The sequence below is a fragment of the Carassius gibelio genome, chromosome A2 (assembly GCF_023724105.1).
Source record: "Carassius gibelio isolate Cgi1373 ecotype wild population from Czech Republic chromosome A2, carGib1.2-hapl.c, whole genome shotgun sequence".
Lineage (NCBI taxonomy): Eukaryota > Metazoa > Chordata > Actinopteri > Cypriniformes > Cyprinidae > Carassius > Carassius gibelio.
Window position 1 is genome coordinate 3,756,150 of NC_068372.1, and position 25,512 is coordinate 3,781,661.

Genomic DNA, 25,512 nt, shown 5'->3' on the forward strand with positions numbered 1-25,512 from the left:
CAGACCTTCAACAGGTGATAAATATAACTCACAACAGCAGTTTACAGTAGCCCTGGGCAGCTCCAAGCCTCCTGGGGTTTCTGATGCTTGGATTCTCTCAAGTCTGCGCTTGATGCTTGCACAGTATCAGAAACACACAGGTACTTTCATGTGTCCTCTGTACTTCAGCTCTTCAGTAGATTTTAGCAAGCTGTTTTGAACCCCCAAATAAAGTCCAGATTCCCTTCTTTGATTTGATCTGATTTTGTTCAGATTTTCGTTCTTCAGTTTGGTTGAGGTTTGAATTGAAGGCTGTGACACTGGTTTTAATGGCTGCTATACCTCAGGTCACTTCTCCAAGTATATACAGTACTCCCTGCGGCAGCTCAGGTCACAGGTCACAGGTCACAGGTCACTGAACGAGTGACACTTGCTCCTTCACAATGAGACACAAACACTCTCTCTCTGCTCCTCTTTACATCACAACTTTCAAGGAGCAGCTGAAGACACTTCTTAAATACATTTACATTTAGTCATTTAGCAGACGCTTTTATCCAAAGTGACTTCTTTGTAATTCAGTAATTCAGCACTCCATCAAGATATTGACAAGCAACTACAACTGTTTTTTTTTTCAATGGGATTATGATCTTGTTTTAAACTTTATGCATGTATATTGAATGTTCAATAAGTTAATAATCACAGAGAGTAATATTTGTACATCAAGGGGAATTAAAAATCCTTCTCTTCTCTGAATCTCTCCTCTGCTCTTTGTTTCCTAATAAACAGTGGCTCTGTGCCAAATTGCTCATGCTCCTCTATTGTAAGTCGCTTTGGATGAAAAGATCCCAAGATCATGCACTGCGTCTGATTTATCAAATACATCTAAAGGTCAGGACTGCATGCACCAGTCAAGATCATCTGTGTGTGTGGCGAGAGTCTGGCTCTGTCCTGAAGTGCTGAACTGTCCCTCGGTAGTGTAGATTTGAGCCATTCACCTGCGATATGCGTTTGGTGTGCTGGAGTCAGTTAAATACAAGCGTCTGCTGGATTAATAGTGAATGTGAATGCAGTCAGAAGAGCATGTGAGTCTTTCTGCCAGTGCACTGCAATATAATTCATAAATAAACTTAAAATTTATCATTAATTACTAAACATAAAAAGTATTTAAAACATGTATTTTAAAAATGTGTTACAAACTACATGTACATTCTACATGTAATAGCACATAAAAATAATAATGTAGATATTATTAAGATATTACTTACATATACAAATTTTACTAATGGGTATTTTATGTATATTATAAACTTAAATCTTCATTTACCCAGAGAATGTATGGGTGTGAAAATTATATATTCAATTAAATTTTATTTGTATAGCACTTGCAAAGCAACTTTACAGAAAATATATGTTTCTATAATATTTGTAGTAGCTTATCAGTGGTGTTTATGAACGTATGGCAAAATGATTTCTCAGTAATGAAAAATCAATTAAGGACATAATCAACCAGATGATGAACACTATTAACAGCAATTATTATATGATGCAATCACACTTGTAGCAATATTTGTCATTTATGTTTGTTGATTCAGGGTTAGCATCATCTGAGGTCCTCTGAGGGTCAGCATCATCTCTTCTCAGGTGTTCTGGATCCAGACTGGAGCTTGTGTAAATCCTAGTTACCACGGGATGAAGATCCCAGCAGAAACAGAGAAACACATAGAGACATCATTAGCATAGCTGCTGATCCAACAGAGTAAAATTAATTAGTTTAACCCAAGCTAAAGAATAAGAATGCACATTTGATCAGATGCAACTACACTCACAATTTAAGAGATGCATTATTCGAATGCTTGGTGAAAGAGATGTGTTTTTAATCTAGATTTAACCTACCTCCTTTAGTGGACTTTGCTATCCTAGGAACTACCAAAAGCCCAGTGTTTTGTGACCTTAGGGAGCGTGATGGGTTGTAGCGTGGTAGAAGACTAGTTAGGTACGCTGGAGCTAAACCATTTAGGGCCTTATAGGTAAGTAATGATAATTTGTAACTGATGCGGAACTTAATAGGTAGCCAGTGCAGAGACTGTAAAATTGGGGTAATATGATCATATTTTCTTGACCTGGTAAGGACTCTAGCTGCTGTATTTTGGACGACCTGTAGCTTGTTTATTGAAGAAGCAGGACAACCACCTAGAAGTGCATTACAATAGTCCAGTCTAGAGGTCATGAATGCATGAACTAGCTTTTCTGCATCAGAAACAGATAACATGTTTCGTAGCTTGGCAATGTTTCTAAGATGGAAGAATGCAGTTTTTGTAACATGGGAAATATGATTTTCAAAAGACAAATTGCTGTCTAATATAACACCCAGATTTCTGACTGTAGAGGAAGTAACAGTGCATCCGTCTAGTTGCAGATTGTAATCTACAAGATTCTGTGTAGTGTTTTTTGGTCCAATAATTAATATCTCTGTCTTATCCGAGTTTATTTGGAGAAAATCATTTGTCATCCAATCTTTTACATTTTTAACACACTCTGTTAGCTTAGATAATTGGGAAGTTTCATCTGGTCTTGTTGAGATATATAGCTGAGTATCATCAGCATAACAGTGGAAGCTAATCCCGTATTTTCTAATAATATTACCAAGGGGCAACATATATATTGAAAATAGAAGGGGACCTAGGACGGATCCTTGAGGCACTCCATATTTTACTGATGATAAATGAGATGACTCCCCATTTAAATAAACAAAATGGTAGCGATCGAACAGGTAGGATCTAAACCATCTTAGAGCCTGCCCTTGAATACCTGTATAGTTTTGTAATCGATCTATGAGTATGTCATGATCTATGGTGTCGAACGCAGCACTAAGATCAAGTAAGACTAGAAATGAGATGCAGCCTTGGTCTGACGCAAGGAGCAGGTCATTTGTAATTTTAACAAGTGCAGTTTCTGTGCTATGGTGGGGCCTGAAACCTGACTGAAATTCTTCATACAGATCTTTTTTATGCAGGAAGGAGCTCAATTGAGCAGACACAACTTTTTCTAAAATTTTAGACATAAAAAGAAGATTTGAAATAGGCCTATAATTTACCAGTTCACTAGGATCCAGTTGTGATTTCTTAATAAGACGCCTAATAACCCCTAGCTTAAATGGTTCTATATCACCTTATAGGTAAAATATATGTGGCAGCAGCACTCTTGATGTAAGGAAATCTATCTCATGTCTGTATGGGTTTCATCGTTCTTCGTTATGGCTGTTAAAGTCATGCACAGTAATCCTTTGGCTGGCATGTGAATCCTGGTGAAGGACAATGGATATTTAAGATACTTTGTGCTGTATTATGTCTGGATGTCAGATAGCAGATGGTTTGCTATGTTTCGAGTCTTTAATGATCATGCTGACCTTAAGTGTCCTGATAGAAGCACATTACACTTCCCGAGACCTCCTCATATCTCAGCAGCTCTCAGTTACTCAGAGCGCTTTGAGTACAGTCCCAGAGTTACGCAATCGACTCAGCCGCTCTCCACTTCTCATCCGCAGTAAGACCAAATGAGATTACGCCAGAAATGAGGGATCATGTGTTTGAGTTGCCTACGGATAGGAGAATGATGAATGTGTTGGTTGTTCATGGTCTGCTGCTTGTGCGGTCTACATAGGCACCCTCTGAAGTGCACCCTTATGAGTGACCGCTTTGAAACACAGCTCATGTGAAGAGTGTTTCTCACAGAGATCTCACAGGAGACTCCCTGAACAAATGATTCAAGCAGAGTTTGATGCTGTTAACATCTCACTACTCTTAAGCATTAAAATTCACAACACACACTGATTCCAGCTGCACTCGCTCTCTTCTCTCCTCCAGTGTGTTTTAATTAAATATGTACAGTATATAGTCTGTTGCGTTGTGTGTTTCGGAGTGTGTGTGAATTTACATGTGGTCAGCTCGTTTTCGATGGAGACAATAGAAACAACCATTTTTTCCTAAATGTTAAGACCATAAAAAAAAAATTCCTATGTTTTTAACATTCCATGGATGTTAAAGGTTCTTTATGAAGGCATCAATGCCAATAAAGAACATTTCTAAGAGTGCACACACCCATAAAGCAGCTACCTAATTAACTGAGTTTAATATCTACTCTTCTGCATGTATGTACAGACAGGGTTTGGTGTCTTTCTTAAATGTCTGCAGAGCTCATGTTTGAGACGGTGACTCATGCTGAATCATGTCTTCATGGCTGGTTTTGTTGAGTCATGGAGGTGCTGCGGACTTCCATTCACTCCTAGCTTCATTCCTTCTCAGATGGCCAACCATCACAAGCAATCACAAATCAGGCAACCAACTTGACTTCATTTACACATGCAATTGTATTGCAGACACCATTTTAGTATCATTTCATTATAACATTTAACCTCACATGTCAACACCAGAAAGATCAGGCCCTTTCTAACGGAGCATGCTGCACAACTTCTTGTCCAGGTCCTGGTCATTTCTAGGCTGGACTACTGCATGCTCTTCTGGCTGGACTTCCATCAAGCACAATCAAACCTCTACAAATGATTCAGAATGCAGCGGCACGACGAACAAGTCTCGTCAATATTAGAATATTTAGAAATGTAGAAGATGTTCGGAGAAGAGATAGATTTTATAAAGGATTTGGCCACCACTACAATTTAGATGTCTGAAATGACATTTAACATAAATTAAAATGTTTATTTATGATAACTAGAATGCCACCAAACAAATTAAACATGGACATGATGAGGTCAAGTGGTATGCTATCATGCTATAATTTAAAAGGTTAGAATAGCACTGTTTGGAGGCAGTATATAGCAATAAATGCTTCAAACTCTTACAAATGATCTCAATACTTTAATGTTAAATTGATTGTTTAGATCAGATCATTTTACATTTTTACCCAGTTTTGTGTGGTCTGTCAAACAAGATGTAAATAATCACAGCTGATGCACTGGAAACAGAAGGTCAAGTCAAGAACATTGCTCTGTGGATACAGTAGTGTACTGCACATTTCAGCAGATGTACTCCATGCATACTGAGACTTCACATGCTGCAGAAACAGCAGGACTGTATGTTAGTATGGTGAACACGTTTGGGTATTCGGCAGTGGCGTCAGAATAATTCAGCTCATAATGTGTATATCATAATGTGTGTGTGTGTGTGTGTGTGTGTGTGTTACATCACTGTAGTGTTTCATTAGCTGTGCATCAGACCTAGTTGCAGCCCCACACCGTGTTCTGGTATCTCTAGGGCTCAGAAGTGCAGTACAGACAGGCAGCTCGCTGGGATTGAGACACGGCCCTGCTGCAGTTCAGTGTGTGCTCCACAGGGGGCGTTCCCTCAGCTGATCTCGAGACTGGAGCGCGTTCATCATCATCATCATCATCATCATCATGTCCACGGCGGATCACACAGTCATGCACGGCATCTGGGGCAGGAACGCGATGGAGACGCCGAAGAACAAGGGCTTCAGTCTGATCAGGATGATGTCTCCGAATTACAGGAAGGAGAACAAGAATCTCGCACAGCAGCATCACAACAACATGCCCTTCATGATTCACTGCCACATCGGTAAAGAGATCAAACACATATGCAGCAACTGCAGCCGCGGCAGCCACGCGCAGCACGGTGAGTAACGACGCGACGCGACGCGAGCGGACAGCGCTGTTCGCACAGGACGCGCTCCTGGGATCCGCGTTCAACTTCTTTAATTCTTTGGTTTACAACAGTAGCCTATGCATGTTGCGTCTTAGGACGCGTTCTTGAGTTCTCTGTTCTTAGTTATTGCTTATTGTCCTCATGTACACACGTGACTGACGCACATGCGTCGCGTAAAGCGCCAGGAGCGTTGCGTTTTTAATAAGGTGTGTTTAAAGAGCAGGACTGAAACCGGTTTGGAGCATTTCTGTGTGTGAACGCTGCCAAAAGAGCCGTTCACAAGGGATTCGTTTTTGGTTCTATTTTTGCACACATGTGCATATTGTTTTTTATTATTATTGTAAATTACACCTATTGGTTTATAGTGCAAATAGTTTCAGCATTTACTGCACTGTTATTTTACTGTAGTGGGTGATGATCTGAAGTCTTGCATATTCTAGGAAAATAGTTTCAAAGTCAGGTGTGTGTTGTTTCATTGTCATTGGTCAACTCAATCAGCGACGTGTAAACAACTCTATACTGAGATTGAAATGTGTCTGGAATCAAAATTGACTCTCTGTAATTTAACACACAATACTTGTCTCGTGGTGAACAATCAATTCATGCAAGATGATCCAGAGGGGAAAACATTTTTTATTCTTGGAAGTCAAAATTTGCTCTGAAGTACATCACAATACTCAATTCAGTCAGTGTTGAATTCACACAGACTGTGTTTAGGGAAGGGTTAACTGGTTCAGGCTGGTTTGGGGAGAATCACTTGTTCTGTAAGTGTCTGAGTGTTCGTTTAAAAGCGTGTGCTTGAAGTGTTGCAGTTGTGTGTGTCTGAAGGGGTTTGTGAACACGTTAGTTCATCCAGACAGTGATCTATAGTGATCCAACAGAAGCTGGTTTTGAGCAGTGAGCGTGTGAACAGCTTCTTGAGATGATCGTCTGTCTGTGGTTTGATCAGTTCATCCTCCAGTCGTGAGTCTCGGTGAAGTCTCAGGTCAAAGTGTGCAGCATGTTCCTCTCTTCTCACGAGACGTTCGAGATGGATGATGACTGCTGTGTGTCCATCAGCAAACATGCCGTCATAATAATCCACTGTTTAATCCTCTTTGATTAATGTGCATCACACGTGTTAATGTGATTAGGATGAGCTATAAATGCCCTGCTCGTCACGTTGAGTCTTCTCTCGAGCTGTGTGTGTGTTCAGGTGGAGCTGTAGTGGAAGTGTGTGTGATGTGTGTCAGTACTGTGCGTCTTCACTGTATTTGACCTACTTCTGTTCTGCATTACTCACACTGGCACAAAATGAGAGACAATGTAGAGCCCGAAGCTGTTTGTTCTAGAGCATCATCATCTTGAGACTCTGTGTTCCTCTACAGCAGAGGAGGTGGAGAAACTGGCCTCCATCCACCCCGAGTCCCTGGTGTCCGGATCACACGCGGCACCCATCCACTGCAGGAGCAGGTTTGCCACTCTGGGACGCCTCTTCAAACCCTGGAAGTGGAGGAAGAAGCAGAGCGAGAAGTTCAAGCAGAGGTCAACCGGTACATGCTGTTCTATTTCTGTTTAATATTCAGACAAATGCATAATAATATGTACATTTAGATTCATGTGTTGGGCAGCTGCTTTCATCCACAGTGACTTGCATTGCTTTCAGATTGAATCAGTTCATGCACTGTATGGTTTCACTAATCTTGAAAAAGACTGGCTTGTATTTAATTTCTCCTGCTTTGGTCATCTTCTGTGTCTGAGTGTAGTGTGTTCATGGGATTCATCCTTCCACAAATGAAGGCCTTAAACTGGAGCAGAAGTCTTTAATTCATAAAGTCGTGGCTTTAAACGTTGCATACACTGCAAAGCATGAATCTCTTCCTCAGTGTTCTTGTCTCGTTTTTTTTGTACAAATATCTAAACCTCCTTAAATCAAGAGACAGATGCTGGAGATGCAAGATTGAGTAACTGAACAGAGTGAAGTGAGTTTACGCTTGAAACAAACATCTGTCAGTGTGAGATGAAGATTAGAGGTAGATGTATGCAGTCAGCGTCTGAGTGAGGAGGAAGATCTGTCCTTCATCAGAGGACAGATGTGTGTGCACAGCCGGCCTGTTCTGATCACGTTATGTGTGTGTGAGATTACCTCTGCATCATAACACACTTACACATGAGTCCAGGAATAAATGAGAAGAACGTTTGCTCTCTCAGTGACGGCACAAAACTGAAAAACAGGAGAACTCATCAATCAATCAATCAATCAATCACCTTTATTTATATAGTGCTTTAAACAAAATACATTGCGTCAAAGCACTGAACAACATTCATTTGGAAAACAGTGTCTCAATAATGCAAAAGTCAAAAATCATCAGCACATCATGAATGTAAAATACTGAATCAAAAGCATTGTGATGATTACTAGTAATATTTACACACGAGTGAGGAGCCGCTTGAGTCTGAGATCAGATGTTCAGCTGAGACTCATCTGAGATGATTATATTCATTAATAATCATAGCTGGTTTAACCTCAGAACTGTTCAGAGGGAATAATTCTCAAGTGACTGCAGTGTGAACATCTGTCTGATAACTGACTTTATAAAGCCTCACAGATCAACCAGGAAGAGTTCATCTGGAGATATTACTGACCTTATTCTGACCTTTACTTGATCACAATCAGGAGAGATCTGACACCAGAAGAATTACAGAATTAAACTAAAAGAGCTTCGGCTGCATAAAAACCTCAAGTATCAATCAGACGATTGAAGGAGAATGTAGTAGACAGAGTGTATAAACAGTAAAGTTTGATAATGTTTGTCATTCAGAGAAATGCAGATATCAAAAATGATTGACGTGCTTTGCTCTTGTCGTGGTCTCCAGTGAGAGGTTTAGATGGATGATAATAATCACTTCACTGATTGAGAGAGAAACTGGATGTGAACACTGTTCTCTAGAAGCTTATATCCTCACACGACCCATACTGACTCCAGATCAGCGCTCCACACACATCTACTGTAGCACACACTGAATCTGGATCAGGACACACACCATCTGAGGAACCGCTGAGCGCTCCTGATGTTCTTCACCTGGGGTTTGTGTGTGTTTTCAGCTCTGGAGAGGAAGATGTCTGTGCGTCAGAGCCGAGACGAGCTGATCAAGCGAGGAGTGCTGAAGGAGATCTTTGAGAAAGGTTCTGTTTCTGTTTATCTCAAATCTGACATTAACACACGTTAAAAACATGTTCACATCACGCATGTAGTCCTTCTGAGCCGCAGCTAAAGACCAAAACTGATGTTCGTACTAACTGCGTTTGTAACTGCACATTTCTTCCAAATGAAGTAATTTTAGAAGATGAATTATGGGCTACTTTGAAGTTTCTAATGGTACGTTTTTTTGTTTTATTTTTAGTAATGTTTCATAATGCATCGCATCACAGTGTTTATGTAGGGCACTTGCACAGCGTGGCTAATAAATGCATCATATTCAGACAGTTTGAAATACAATAATATAGACCTTATTATACATTTAGAAATATAATGTCTACTGATTCCTCGCTTTCCCTAAGGAATTCTTTATAGTTTTAATAACAAACAGAATCTGATTCTCCCTGATCTTTTGACATATGAGCAGTCACTGTGCTAGAAAAACATGCTGTACGTTTCAGAACTCTGCATTTCCTTTGTGCTAAAAGAGGAATCTATTTCTTCTTTCTGCTCTTGTATGATGAAAGCAGAAACAGAGCTGCAGTTCTGAGATCAGTAACTGTGATCGTCTGGAAGAGCAGATCTGAGTAGAAGACCAGAGACAGCACTCTTCACCGTTAGCTCGCTTCATCTCATAACTCTTTCCAGAGAGCTCCACGTGTAGTATTATTGGACACGCAGAGTCAGCCAATCAAAAAAAGAAAAAAAAACATCAACCGTGAGATGTAAACTCAGAATACAGCAAAAAAATTGTGAGATTAAAAGTCACAGTTACTTAAAAAATATGTAATCCAGTGGCAGAAATGGTCTTTCTTATTTAAGTGTTCAAAATAAAAGGTTAAAATAAAATGTTATTACTAAATGATGTCTGTTAGTTCATGTGAATATCCTGCTGAAATTATAAAAGCAGCTCGGATTATTAATGTGCAGAAATGCATCTGATTGAGGTGTGTTTGTTCTGGATCAGACTCCAGAGCTACGGCTGTGACCCCAGAGAACAGACTGCTGTCTGACTGTGAGAGGACCGCAGAGGACAGACAGAGGACCGGTGAGTGTGTGTGTGTGAGAGTGTGTGAGTGTGTGAGTGAGCGTGTGTGTGAGTGAGCGTGTGTGTGAGCGAGCGTGCGTGCGTGTGTGAGCGAGCGTGTGTGTGTGAGCGAGCGTGCGTGCGTGTGTGAGCGAGCGTGTGTGTGTGAGCGAGCGTGTGTGTGAGTGTGTGTGTGAGCGAGTGTGCGTGTGTGAGCGAGCGTGCGTGTGTGTGTGTGTGTGTGTGTGTGAGTGCATGAGTGTGAGTATGTGAGCGTGTGTGTGTGTGAGTTTGCATTCGTGCGTGTGTGTGCGTGTTCGAGTGCGTGTGAGTGAGCGTGCGAGTGAGTGTGTATGTGAGCGTGTGTGCATGAGTGAGTGAGTGTGTGAGTGTTAGTGTGAGCGGTCGAGTGAGTGAGCTTACGAGTGTGAGTGAGTGTGTACGCGAGTGAGTGTGCGTGTAATTGTGAATGAGTGAGTGCGTGTGTGTATGTGAGTGTGTGCGAGTGAGTCTGTGTTTGAGTGAGCTTGCGTGTGAGCGAGTGAGTGTGAATGTGTGCGTGTTAGTGTGCGTGTGTGTGAGTGTGTGTGTGAGTGTGTGCGAGTGAGTCTGTTTTTGAGTGAGCGTGTGTGTGTGCGAGTGTGAATGTGTGCATGTTAGTGTGCGTGCGAGTGAGTGAGCATACGAGTGTGTTTGTGTGTGTGCGTGTGTATGTGTGTTTGAGTGAGTGAGTGTGTGTGAGTGAGTGAGCATGTCTGCGAGTGAGTGTGCGTGTGAATGAGTGTGTGAATGTGTGAGGTGTGTGTGTGTGAGTACTTTCGTGAGTGCATGAGAGAATGTGAGGTGTGTGTGAATGTGAGGTGTTTGTGAGTGTTTTCAAGAGTGTGTGAGAGAATGTGATTTGGTGTTTGAATGTGAGAGTAATTGTGCGCGCGAGTGTTTGCGTGTGTGAGAATGTGAGGTGCATGAGTGTTTTCGTGAGTGTGTGACAGAATGTGAGGTGTGTGTGAATGCGAGAGTAAGTGTGCGCGCGAGTGCATATGTGTGTGTGAGCGTGCGTGTGAGTGAGCATGCGAGTGTGTGTGTGCGTTTGTGCGTGTGAGTGTTTGTAAGAGTGAGCGTGCGTGAGTGAGTGTGTGCGAGTGTCTGTGTGTGAGCGTGCGTGTGAGTGTGTGCGTGCACGTGTGTGCGTGTGAGAGTGTGCGTGTGTGTGTGAGTGAGCGTGCCTCTGAGTGAGCGTGCGTTCGCGCATGTGAGTGAGCGCGCGTGTGAGTAAGTGTGTACATGTGTGTGTGTATATGAGCGAGCGAGTGAGTGTGTGAGCGAGTGAATGAGTGTGTGCGTGTGTGTGTATGTGAGTGAGTGCATGCGAGTGAGCGTGAGGGAACGTGCGTGCATGTGAGTGAGTGAGCATGTGTGTGAGTGTGTGTGTGTTCTCTTATGTAATGAAGAGAGAGTGTGTGCAAATGGTTGCCAGGTTGGAAAGATTAAGTAAACCACTCTGCAGAAAATGTCTCACTATTCTCACTCTCATTGTCATCTCACACGTTTTTGGATGTGTTTGTTGTTTACCCTTTATCTGTGGAGCAGATTCTACAAAACTAATATCTGATGAAGGAAAATGCTTAAATCTGATTAGAGTGATCGTGTCTGTGTGTAGTGTGATGATGGGACTGAAGACCTTCAGAAGATAATTACAGCACATGAAAGCTATAACATAGCATGAAATCGCTGCTTTAGCTGCTGGCTGTTTTTAATGAGTTCAGCTCAGATAACGAGGTGCTTCATGAGCGGAGTAATGTGCTTTGATCGGCTGTGTCCAGCTCAGATCGTCCTCTTTCTCCTCAGAGTTAGCAGGCATTAGAGTCTCATGAGACAGATGTTCCTCGTGTTTCTAATGGTGATGAACGCTTTGTTCTTCAGCCACTGTTGAGTTCCGTGCGGCTCTGGACGGTGGACTCCGTGCTCAGGAAAACACGCTCAAGTCGCTCACACTTCCTCCCAAGAAAACCGTCACCTTCCCCAGTGACCTTCAGGAGCCACCGGCCAAACCTCAGCTCATCCACAAACAGCCTCCTGCCCTGCCGCCCAAACCCTTCTCCAGACTGACCAATCACAGCACAGGTGAGACACACACACCTCCAGACTGACCAATCACAGCACAGGTGAGACACAGACCTGCTCCAGACTGACCAATCACAGCACAGGTGAGACACACACAACTCCAGACTGACCAATCACAGCACAGGTGAGACACAGACCTGCTCCAGACTGACCAATCACAGCACAGGTGAGACACACACAACTCCAGACTGACCAATCACAGCACAGGTGAGACACAGACCTGCTCCAGACTGACCAATCACAGCACAGGTGAGACACACACACCTCCAGACTGACCAATCACAGCACAGGTGAGACACACACAACTCCAGACTGACCAATCACAGCACAGATGAGACAGACCTGCTCCAGACTGACCAATCACAGCACAGGTGAGACACAGACCTGCTCCAGACTGACCAATCACAGCACAGGTGAGACAGACCTGCTCCAGACTGACCAATCACAGCACAGGTGAGACACACACACCTCCAGACTGACCAATCACAGCACAGGTGAGACACAGACCTGCTCCAGACTGACCAATCACAGCACAGGTGAGACAGACCTGCTCCAGACTGACCAAACACAGCACAGGTGAGACACACACAACTCCAGACTGACCAATCACAGCACAGGTGAGACACAGACCTGCTCCAGACTGACCAATCACAGCACAGGTGAGACACACACAACTCCAGACTGACCAATCACAGCACAGGTGAGACACAGACCTGCTCCAGACTGACCAATCACAGCACAGGTGAGACACACACACCTCCAGACTGACCAATCACAGCACAGGTGAGACAGACCTGCTCCAGACTGACCAATCACAGCACAGGTGAGACACAGACCTGCTCCAGACTGACCAATCACAGCACAGGTGAGACACACACAACTCCAGACTGACCAATCACAGCACAGGTGAGACACAGACCTGCTCCAGACTGACCAATCACAGCACAGGTGAGACACACACAACTCCAGACTGACCAATCACAGCACAGGTGAGACACAGACCTGCTCCAGACTGACCAATCACAGCACAGGTGAGACACACACACCTCCAGACTGACCAATCACAGCACAGGTGAGACAGACCTGCTCCAGACTGACCAATCACAGCACAGGTGAGACATACACACCTCCAGACTGACCAATCACAGCACAGGTGAGACAGACCTGCTCCAGACTGACCAATCACAGCACAGGTGAGACACAAACACAATCGTTTCGAAAGTTTCAAACCAATAAGACTGGAAGTGAACAAAATGAAATCAGTTTAGGCTTAAAACAAGAATAATTATCTGTCATTGGGGAGTGAAAATGTGTTTTTCCCTAGAATTAAGTTGTTTTTTCTGTGATTTATTGGCAGATATTTGTTCTTGTTTAAATCATAAACTCACACATACAATTTTGCAGAAATGTCATTTAGTTTCTCCATTAAATGTGTTGTGATTCAGGAATGCTTTGAAGTGGAAACATGACAGAAACAGTGAAGAAGAGCAGCTCTGTTTACAGAACATAGACTCAAGCCTTGAGGGGTTTTATTCAAGAAGATTAATTAAAGGAGTGGAGATCTGTTTGAAGTTGTATTTCAAACTCCTAGACATTTACATTTAGAGAACTTTATTCTGTATTTTATTCCTTCAGTTGTCTTAAATGCACCATTAGTCAACCTGCAGAAACCCTGCAAAGATACTGTAATGAAAGCTGAGAGATTTCTGTCCCTTAGGGGTGTAACGATTCGCAAAAATGGCGGTTCGGTACGTACCTCGGTTTTAAAGTCACGGTTCTGTTAATTTTCGGTACAGTAATGGAAAAAAATCCAAACATTAAACTGCAGGTTGTTTATTACTATAAACCTTTTTTTTTTACAATTTGTTTACACTTTTTTAAAATACTTTTTAATAAAATATAAATGAAATAAAAAATGAATAAGAAATAAAATACTGCTGCAAAGTTCTCCACTAAATACTCTGTCTCAAACCAATATCATATAATAAAATATAATGAAAAATATAAATAAATAACAATGATTACAGTGCAGCATTATCAATCCCAGCCTGTAGGCCTGCTCATATTTAAAATATATATATATATATATAACTTTTCCAAAGTGTAAAGTTGCAGCATCAACAGTTTCAGTTTTTAGCAGGGCTTGAAAACGGGAAAAAAAAAATCAATGGGTTCACTCCGAGCAGAATCAATATTTTAATGTTTCTGTTCATTTTCTGTGCATTGTTCAAATAATAAAAAAAAAAACATTATAAGATTGCGTTTTGAGGTCAAATGTGGCTCACGTCGCATTTTATTAGCTGTATTACTTCCGAAATAATAAAGACTAAAATGCCTGTAATCTAAAGCAAAATGTTTAAACCCATTATAAAAAACAGTTATTAGTTTAGGCTATAAAAACCTCAATCCAAAAACAAATTAATCTAAGGTGAAGCTGATGCCTACCTCTCTCTTTCGGCACGAATCCAAATGTTTTCTTGTTCCCGACGTATCTGACGTATGCGTCCGAAAGTTGGACTCCAAATTTCATTCTTAGAGTTATTCTGAGGTTAATATAGCAAATGAAAACTGTTCAGCTTCCGGGAAATTTAAAAGGACCGCTAGGCTATTTTAGTTCCCCTCACTCCACAACAAATCATTTCAATTAACAGTATTTAGAAAAGAACAAGAATTACAAATATAAGAAGCTATAGCAATATTAACGACAAACTTTAATTAATTTAGGCTAAAACGAGACTGTGTCCTCTTTGATGCTCGTAAAGTTAGTGGGTCCACACACACACACACACACACACACACTGTGAACACACTCCCGGAGCAGTGTTCATCATTTATGCTGCGGCGCCCGGGGAGCAGTAGGGGGTTCAGTGCCTTGCTCAAGTACACCTAAGTCTTGGTATTGCCAGCCCGAGACTCGAACCCACAACCCTAGGGTTAGGAGTTATACTCTCTAACCACTGGGCCACGACTTCCCCAAATTATAAATAAAATATAACATACAATATAACTGCCAAAGAAATTGGCCCTGATTATCTCAAATCAACATAATTTTCTTGTTTAAAAAGATGTTTACATATTTGCCAACCAATATTTTCAAACATGTTCAATTTCATTCATTTTCCGAGGGTGAAATCCGTTGCCTGCTTCTTAACATTAAAGGTAAAAAATAATAAAAAAATTGTAAAGTATTTATCTTTGTTTGAATAACTCCTCAACCTTACCTTACACATGAATACTGGAAAAACAGCCCCTTTGGTGTAAAACACATTAAGTCAATTTATTTTTAATGATGACCAACATAAATAAGGGCTCCCCCTCCCTACAAAAGCCAGTTTAACCACCGAGCACAGGTATATTTGGAGCAATAGACAAAAGTCATTGTATGGGTCAAAATTATTGATTTTTCTTGTATGCCAAAAATCATTAGGATATTAAGTAAAGATCGTGTTCAATGAAGATATTTAGTAAATCTCCTACTGTAAATGTATCAAAACTTCATTTCTGATTAGTAATATGCATTGCTAAGAACTTCATATGAACGACTTAGATTTTTTTGCTCCCTCAGATTCCAGATTTTCAAACAGTTGTATCTCAGACAAATATTGTCCTCCGAACAAACCACACATCAATGGAGAGATCATTTATTCAGCTTCAGATGTATACAGTTTCATGCTCCAGGGTCACATATATTGTATCTTTCAGTTCATGTTTATTATATTTCAGCTGATGAGAATGTTATTGATCACGAGTGGATCTAATCTCGTGCACAGATGAGTGTGGGGTTGATGCCCCGAGGATCATGTGTGTTTCTGATGGTGTGTGTGTGTGTGTCCAGACCCGTGTCAGACGCTGAAGGTGTCGTGTCTGCAGGGAAAGCCGTCTCCTCCTCTTCCTCCTAAGAAGCTGATGCTGTACTCGTCCTCCTCCTCGGCGCTCTCGTTCACTCCCTGCAGTCACCCGTCGGACCGCATCATCGACGAGCTGCAGAAGGCTCTGGCGCTCGCCATGCAGAGACTCGACAGGTGCGTCTCATCTAATCATCCATCTAATACATTAGAATGCATCATGCAAAGAATCAGCATTGCATTTGATTATCCCAGCGTCTGCATGCTGTGCACAGAAAACACCTGCTCTCATCACTGTACAGCAGAACATCATGAGAGTCTCTGAAACACACACGTGATATAACAGAGGACACCGAGTATCTGCAGTGGGACAGGTGACCTAGACATGAGAGTACAGTTCAGCTTGTGCTATCATCAGATACATGTGATGTTTAAAGTCCTGATAGCTTCACAGACTTCACTCAGAGATGCATGCCCATCAAACACAGTGCAATAATTCACAGTTTTTAAAATGCAGTCATTCTAATTTTAAATGTACGTTTAAAATTCAACATGTAACGGAAGTAAATGTATTTTTAAGGGAATGGTAAGAGTAAAGGGAGTTAATGGATGAATATAAATTTGTAATATAACTACAGGTGCTGGTCCTATAATTAGAATATTATCAAAAAGTTGATTTATTTCACTAATTCCATTCAAAAAGTGAAACTTGTATATTATATTAATTCTGATATATTTCAAATGTTTATTTCTTTTAATTTTGATGATTATAACTGACAACTAAGGAAAATCCCAAATTCAGTATCTCAGAAAATTAGAATATTGTGAAAAGGTTGAATATTGAAGACACCTGGTGCCCCACTCTGAGATAATTAACTCAAAACACCTGCAAAGACTTTAAATGTTCTCTCAGTCTAGTTCTGTAGGATACACAATCATGGGGAAGACTGCTGACCTGACAGTTGTCCAAAAGACGACCTTTGACACCTTGCACAAGAAGGGCAAGACACGAAAGGTCATTGTAAAAGAGGCTGGCTGTTCACAGAGCTCTGTGTCCAAGCACATTAATAGAGAGGAGAAGGGAAGGAAAAGATGTGGTAGAAAAAAAGTGTACAAGCAATAGAGATAACCTCACCCTGGAGAGGATTGTGAAACAAAACTCATTCAAAAATGTGGGGGAGATTCACAAAGAGTGGACTGCAGCTGGAGCCAGTGCTTCAAGAACCACTACACACAGACGTATGCAAGACATGGGTTTCAGCTTCACATTCCTTGTGTCAAGACACTCTTGAACAACAGACAGCGTCAGAAGCGTCTCGCTTCAGAAAGGACTGGACTGCTGCTGAGTGGACCACAGTTATGTTCTCTGATGAAAGTAAATTTAGCATCTCCTTTGGATATCAGGGTCCCAGAGTCTGGAGGAAGAGAGGAGAGGAACACGATCCTCGTTGCTTGAGTCCAGTGTAAAGTTTCCACAGTCAGTGATGGTTTGGGGTGCCATGTCATCTACTGGTGTTGGTCCACTGTGTTTTCTGAGGTCAAAGGTCAACACAGCCGTATACCAGTAAGTTTTAGAGCACTTCATGCTTCCTGCTGCTGACCAACTTTATGGAGATGCAGATTTCATTCTCCAACAGGACTTGACACCTGCACACAGTGACAAAGCTACCAGTACCTGGTTTAAGGACCATGGTATCCCTGTTCTTAATTGGTCAGCAAACTTACCTGACCTTAACCCCATAGAAGATCTGTGTGGTATTGTGAAGAGGAAGATGTGATGTGTCAGACCCAAGGATGCAGAAGAGCTGAAGGCCACTATCAGAGCAACCTGGTCTCTCATAACACCTGAGCAGTGCCACAGACTGATCCACTCCATGCCACGCCGCATTGCTGCAGTCATTCAGACAAAAGGGCCACAACTAAGTATTGAGTGCTGTACATAATCATACTTTTCAGTTGGCCAATATTTCTAAAAATCCTTTCTTTGTATTGATCTTAAGTTATATTTTAATTTTCTGAGATAGTGAATTTGGGATTTTCCTTAGTTGTCAGTTATAATCATCAAAATTAAAAGAAATAAACATGGAAGAGATGTGTTTTAAGCTGATTCTTGAAGATGGCTAAGGACTCAGCTGCTCGGATTGAGTTGGGGAGTTCATTCCACCAGAAGGGAACATTTAATTTAAAAGTCTGTAAAAGTGACTTTGTGCTTCTTTGGGATGAACAATCAAGCGACGTTCACTTGCAGAACACAAGCTTCTAGAGGCACACAAGTCTGAAGTAATGAATTTAGGTAAATGTGTGCAGAGGCAGTGGTAGTTTTGTAGGCAAACATCAATGCCTTGAATTTTATGCGAGCAGCTATTGGAAGCCAGTGCAAATTGATAAACAGAGGTGTGACGTGTATTCTTTTTGGCTCATTAAAAATTAATCTTGCTGCCGTCTTCTGAATTAATTGTAAAGGTTTGATAGAATTGGCTGGAAGACCTGCCAAGAGAGCATTGCAATAGTCCAGCCACAGAACAAGAGCTTGAACAAGGAGTTGTGCAGCATGTTCCCAAAGAAAGGGCTTGATCTTCTTGACGTTGAATAAAGCAAATCTGCAGGATCGGACAGTTTTAGCAATAAAGGGAAAATTAAAAGTCAGCTGATCATCAATCATAACTCCAAGGCTTCTAGCTGTTTTTGAAGGAGTTATGGTTGATGTGCCTAACTTGATGGTGAAATTGTGATGAAACGATGGGTTTGCTGGAATCACAAGCAGTTCTGTCCTGGCAAGGTTGAGTTGAAGGTGATGGTCCATCATCCAGGAAGAAATGGGGTTGATAGGAGGATCTGGTGGTTAACCGTGTCAAAAGCAGCGCACAGATCAAGCAGGATAAGTACTGAAGATTTGGATTCCGCTCTTGCCAGTCTTATGCTGTGTTCACACCAAACTCGAATAGAGCATCAAATTCGCATCTACCAAGTCTAGTTTGCTGCTTGAACATCTTGAATGCATTCGCGCGTCTAGAGCGAAATAGACGCGCGTAGAAAGCAAAAGTTTGAAGCGAAATTGATGTGCGTCTGAGGCGAAATCCGCTTCTTGTGGGAGGGGCAAGTGCTAGCGGTTGTCTGTTTGCAAGATGGCTGATGTTGATCAAGCACTCGGGTCTTTTCCACTTTTTCCTGCACACGTCCTCTGAATAAACGCATTATCTTGTTAGCGAAAAGTAGGTGGCCTATCGCGCCAAACGCTCAATTCGCGTCATTCGCGCCACGCCAAACGCCTCATTCGCGCCGCGAGACCTCCAGACGCCAGTAAACGTGCCTTTGCATTGACTTAACATTGAAATAATTCGCGCTATACGCTCTATTCGCGTTTGGTGTGAACACAGCATTAGAGCTTCAACAACTGAGAGCAAGGCTGTCTCAGTTGAATGTCCACTTCTGAAGCCAGATTGGTTGCTGTCAAGGAGATTGTTGTGTGTGAGAAAGGCAGAGACTTGGTTGAACACAGCTCCTTCAAGTGTTTTTGCAATAAAAGGAAGAAGGGAAACTGGTCTGTAGTTCTTTAAAAGAGATGGGTTGAGGTTGGGTTTCTTAAGTAGTGGAGTTATACGTGTCTGTCTAAATGATGAGGGAAAAACACTAGTGTGGAGGGAAGTGTTGATGATGTGAGTGAGTGCAGGTACCACTGCAGGAGAAATGGCTTGAAGGAGATGAGATGGAATAGGATCAAGCGGGCAAGTAGTAGGGTAATTAGAAAGGATGAGTTTGGAGACTTCTGCCTCAGAAAGTGATGAAGGATGTAAATGAGAAAAAACACTTACAGTATTATCATTAGTCTGTTAGTATTGCTCAGTCCGAGTCTTGTATTATATCCTGACCATTAGTTGAGGCGCTGGAGTCTGACCGTGCTGAAGTGTTCGTGTGTGTTCAGTCTGTGACCGCGGAGGGGTTGGACATCGCAGACTCTTTCTGCAGTTACACCGATACACCAGTAGGTGACCGTATGAGCGAGTCACTGATGAATTCACTGATGAATTGACAGCTCTTGGTCAGGTTTGAAGTCTCCGTGTTCACTGGATGTATGAGGTGTGTGACGTCTGTCCCTGCAGCTCAGCGGTTCACAGCGCTCCTCTCCGGGCCGTGGTGATCGACTGTGATGATGATAAAGAGAACATCCCCAACGAGTCTGACTACGAGGACCTGCCCAGCATGTACAAGGATGAAGAGCACGAGGAGGAGGAAGAGGAGGATGACGACGATTCGCTCTTTACAAGTCAGTCTTGAGACAGTTTGTGTTTGCTGGGATGAGGCAGACTCGTTGTTTTGTTCTAGTTCTCGTTTTGCAATGAGGCAGTCAGAGCTGTGTGTGTGTGTGTGTGTGTGTGTGTGTGTGTGTGTGTTCAGGCACTCTGGCGCTGAAGATCTTGAGGAAGGACTCTCTGGCGGTGAAGCTGAGTAACCGGCCGTCTCCGAGAGAACTGCAGGAGAAGAACATCTTACCTGTTCAGACGGACGAGGAGCGACTGCAGTCCAGACAGCTGATCGGCACCAAACTCACCCGGTACACACACACGCGCACTCACACACTCACTCTATCACACATATATACACACACACACACACACACACACACACACACATACACGCGCGCACTCACTCACTCTATCACACATACACGCACACACACACACACACACACACACTCGCTCACTCTATCACACACACACACACACACACACTCTCACTCACTCACTCTATTACACACACACACACTCACTCACTCACTCTATCACACACACACACACTCTCACTCACTCTATCACACACACTCACTCCCTCACTCTATCACACACACACACACACACTCTCACTCACTCACTCTATTACACACACACACACACTCACTCACTCACTCTATCACACACACACACACTCTCACTCACTCACTCTATCACACACACACACACTCTCACTCACTCACTCTGTCACACACACACACACACACACTCACTCACTCACTCTATCACACACACACACTCTCACTCACTCACTCTATCACACACACACACACTCTCACTCACTCACTCTACCACACACACACACACACACACACTCTCACTCACTCAATTACACACACACACACACTCACTCACTCACTCACTCTATCACACACACACACACACACACACAATCTCACTCACTCACTCTATCACACACACACTCACTCACTCTATCACACACACACACACACTCACTCACTCACTCACTCTATCACACACACACACACTCTCACTCACTCTATCACACACACACTCTCACTCACTCACTCTATCACACACACACACTCACACTCACTCACTCTTGTGGGAAGTCGTGGCCTAATGGTTAGAGAGTCGGACTCCCAATCGAAAGGTTGTGGGTTCGAGTCTCGGGCCGGACGGAATTGTGGGTGGGAGTGCATGAACAGTTCTCTCTCCACCTTCAATACCATGACTTAGGTGCCCTTGAGCAAGGCATCGAACCCCCAACTGCTCCCCAGGCGCCGCAGCATAAATGATGAACACTGCTCCGGGTGTGTGCTCACAGTGTGTGTGTGTGTGTGTGTGTGTGTGTGTGTGTGTGTGTGTGTGTGTGTGTGTGTGTGTGTGCATTTCGGATGGGTTAAATGCAGAGCACAAATTCTGAGTATGGGTCACCATACTTGGCTGAATGTCACTTCACTTTCACTTTCACTTCACTTTCACTCTATCACACACACACACACACACACACACGCACGCACACTCACTCTATCACACACACTCACACACTCGTTTGTCTCAGTTTCTGAGATTTTGGTCGATTCTTCTTCCACATTATGGTTTCTTTCAGACCACAGGAAAGAAAACATCCAAAATACACACTTACACATTTTCTGTCTGTTCACAGCACGTTCTGATTCATCGAGTGATAAAAAGAGAATTCTAAAATCTCCTCGAAAAACCTTTTAACGTTAACAAAATCAAGCAAGAATATTCAGCCTGGCTTTATCCAGTCTTCAGATTTATGATCTATACATTTATGCAAACTAGTTATTTAGAGAATGCCTGGTTTGCTTATTTAAAAATGACATTTCAGAGAACTTGGGAAGTATTGTGATGTCTGTTGGTTCAAACGTTTGCCTGTTTTCAGCTGGAGTGTCTTTAACCTCTAGAATCCTTCATTTGGCCCCGTGTGTGTGTGTGTGTGCGTGTGTGCGTGCGTGTGTGTGTGTGCGTGCGCGTGTGTTTGTGTGTGTGTGTGTGCGCGCGTGTGTGTGCGCGCGTGTGTGTGCGTGTGCGCGTGTGCGCGTGTGTGCGTGCGCGCGTGTGTGCGTGTGCGCGCGTGTGTGCGCGTGTGTGTGTGTGCGTGCGTGTGTGTGCGTGTGTGTGTGGAACAGGAGACTGAGTCAGAGACCCACGGCTGAAGAGCTGGAGCAGAGGAACATCCTCAAACGTGAGTCCTGAACCACACACACACTTGAGACCCGTTCACAGTAAAGATGATAAAGATGCCGTTCCAAACATCATTCTCAGTATTAAAGAATAGCAGAGTCCACACCACAGCTATAACCATGAAGACAGAGGAATGATTTTCTCTGACCTCTGACCTCTGACCTGTCCCACAGCTCGTAATGAGCAGGAGCAGATGGAGGAGAAGAGAGAGATCAGACACAGACTCTCACGCAAGGTATGATGTGTGTTTGTGTGTGTGTGTATATATATGTATATGTGTGTGTGTTCTTGCTCTGTGTGTGTGTGTGTTCTTGCTCTGAGTGAGTGTGTGTGTGTGTGTGTGTTTCAGCTGAGTCAGAGGCCGACGGTGGAGGAGCTGCGGTACGCTAAGATTCTGATCCGCTTCTGTGATTACGTGGAGGTGGCGGACGCTCAGGACTACGACAGACGCAGTGACAAACCCTGGACCAGACTCACAGCGGCCGACAAGGTCAGGTCAGATGAACAGGTCAGACGAGCTGATGCTGAGATGTGTCATGAGTGATGCTCCCACATACTCCGAGTTATTGTGAACGGAGATCTTTTACTGATACTTCACTAAACTCGGTCTGGAGCTCCCGCCATTCAGGAATCACAGCTGATGAAACAGATGCTGGAGTGAAGCGAGCATCTCTTTACTGCTAGTTACAGCAGCAAATAAAGAGGAAGGAGCATCAGAAATCAGTCCTGAAGCACAGATTCAACCCTCAGTAAAACAGCTGGAGATCAATAATGTCACGTTTACCTCAGAAAAGACATCGTTAGCTAGAATTAGAAAGAATCACTCTAGAAGAGGAGCATTTTCATCAATATGTGCAATATATTACACACATTTACAGAATCTGTTGATATGTTAATGTATGTTTGAATAAATTTAGTTTCATTTAAATGTTCATATTTCAGCAGTAAATTGCAATGGAATTGCCTCGTGCAGTTTAAATGTTATTTTGTGTTTGTTAAATGTATCTGATTAATTGATTGATATTTTTTTTTGTTTTTGACTAAATTCAAACTTTTTAATTTTAATTTTACTTTGTTCTGGTGCCAGAAGCAAGGAGAATCATGTTTGTCTGATACGAACCGATCCTACAGAACAGAAGTCATCTGTTCTTCTTCAGAGAGTAGTGCTGCTCCACACAGACTAAACATTACAGAACATCACATTATTCTGCTGGAAGTTTGCTTTAATATTCATTTATCCCAATTAAAAATAAAGCCCTTCCTGAGTGTTACAAGTAAAGCACTGCTCTGCTGTTTTGTAAAACAGTGATGGAGTGAGGATTTACACAGCACTAAAGCGTGATTGTGAGCCTCTTCTACAGCTGGAGTGACCGGTGTGTGTGTGTGTGTGTGTGTGTGTGTGTGTGTGTGTGTGTGTGTGTGTGTGTGTGTGTGTGTCGCTGCAGGCTGCCATCAGGAAAGAGCTGAATGACTTCAAGAGCAATGAGATGGAGGTACACGAGTCCAGCCGTCATCTGACCAGGTGAAGCACACTGAACTCTTACACACACATCTTTATCTTAATACTGAAGGAGATGGTTCACACACAACTGTAAATTCATTCATCATTTAGCCATCGTTCCAAACGTGAGTGAGTTTCTTCTGCTGAACACAAGAGATATGTTGAAGAATGTGTGAAGCTGAGCAGTTTGTGTGAGCTATCCCTTTTTAGGTGATATTTTAAAGCCGTCATTGTCTGTTTTAATTAGTTTCATCAATATGAACAGCCAGCTGAACTGCTGGTTTGAGTGAACGATTCAATGAGTCAATCACTTCATTCCTGAATGATTCAGTTCTTTTGAAGTCAAATGATTCAGTGACTCACTCATTAAGACAGTGACTTCACCAGCTATTGGTGTTTTTAGTTTCATATCCAAAATCACATCTTATAATCCAGATCAACTGCAGTGTGAATGCACTCATGCCTCTCCTGAGCTTTACAGCAGGTGTACATGGATGCGATTTGAGTGTTAACAGCCTAATATTGGCCACTTATTCTACCTGAATTAATTGATTAAATGTATGTTTGACATCAAACATGTAGAAAAGAAATCTAAGACATATGGACTAAAAATATTTTGTGGATTTATAGAAATTGTGGCCGTCAAGCATTTCTAGTCGTTTGACTATATTTTGGCAGTGGTGCAGATTTTGGGGAGGGTGATGAGGGTGTTTTTTTGTTGACACATTCACAGTTCTCTGATACTCTTAATAACAATCTTTACTGCTCAAGTGTTTCATTTCCACTGAAGAATGATTCATTTGTTTAATTTGACCAATGGAAACCCTGATGAAATGTTTAACGCCCTTCATTATGTTGATAAAGAATGGTAGATATTCTTATGGGAAGCGTTCTGAGAGTGATCCGTGTAGTGTGATGTGAAGCAGTGGATGAGCTGATGCTGTTCTCTGCAGGTTTCACCGGCCGTAGAGGAACATCGCTGATGGTCAGATCACGAGCTGGACACTTCTGCACAGAGACCTCATCATCATCATCCTCCTCCTCCTCAGATCGGTGGATTCTCAGTGTGAGACGCTGCTTCAGGACGCTGGGAATCCTCTGAATCCTGGAGCTTCTGGAGGATGATGTTCAGATGTTTAGACTCTCGTTTCACCTCGGAGACTGTCTGTGCTCTTCCACATGTGTGTGTGTGGAGGGATGATGACTGATTGAAGCTGTTTGCGTTGCTTCACATCATTTGCATTCTTGTTTTCTCATGCAAATCAAGCGTTTGTCATAAAGCCTGTCAGCAGATGTCCTGAAGAACATTGTCATGTGTTATTCATGTTTTTCCTTTCTTCTGTCTGCTATTTTTGTTTTATTGAATGTATTTTTGAGTTCAGTGTATTTTAACATCTTTTTTCAGAGTTTTAGAAGTCCTTTTCAGGCACCTGTCATCCTTTCTTCTGAAGTCCTCTTTTAATAAACCAGATGAGTGTTTAATTATGATCATCATCTTCATATATCTCCCAGAGTGAGGACTCAAACTCTCCAGTCTCGGGGTTTTTCAGGGTTTTTGTCGATTGAAGCTCATGAAGAAGTGCGTCGTGGGTCTGAAAGCACCAGATGAATGTGGAAGGGACGCTGGTTTCCTTTACCGTCTTTCAGTCAGACGAGGGAAAACTGACCGGTCAGTCTCAAACATCCAGCGGGTCAAGCTACAATCATATTCTGCATGC

General features: G+C 42.5%; 1 protein-coding gene across 4 annotated transcripts in view; it reads left to right on the plus strand.

The window, feature by feature from the left end:
* The window catches only part of LOC128022104 (phosphatase and actin regulator 1), a 28,346-nt gene extending 3,064 nt beyond the window's left edge, over positions 1–25,282 (plus strand). The window contains exons 1-13 of one of the 4 annotated variants that reach the window (XR_008185855.1): positions 5,360–5,624; positions 7,022–7,186; positions 8,740–8,820; positions 9,801–9,881; positions 11,784–11,984; positions 15,820–16,006; positions 19,930–20,093; positions 20,225–20,381; positions 22,239–22,294; positions 22,467–22,528; positions 22,643–22,788; positions 23,739–23,815; positions 24,748–25,282. Coding sequence is in view for 3 of the 4 variants with exons in the window: in XM_052609354.1 (XP_052465314.1) it covers positions 5,390–5,624; positions 7,022–7,186; positions 8,740–8,820; positions 9,801–9,881; positions 11,784–11,984; positions 15,820–16,006; positions 19,930–20,093; positions 20,225–20,381; positions 22,239–22,294; positions 22,467–22,528; positions 22,643–22,783; positions 23,739–23,815; positions 24,748–24,763 (1,623 nt within the window). In the remaining variant the exon portion in view is untranslated. Of the gene's footprint in view, positions 1–5,359; positions 5,625–7,021; positions 7,187–8,739; positions 8,821–9,800; positions 9,882–11,783; positions 11,985–15,819; positions 16,007–19,929; positions 20,094–20,224; positions 20,382–22,238; positions 22,295–22,466; positions 22,529–22,642; positions 22,789–23,738; positions 23,816–24,747 lie in introns of those variants that run through there. The other 3 variants (XM_052609363.1, XM_052609354.1, XM_052609376.1) reach the window with 3 other exon arrangements.
* The last annotated feature ends 230 nt before the right edge of the window (positions 25,283–25,512 follow it).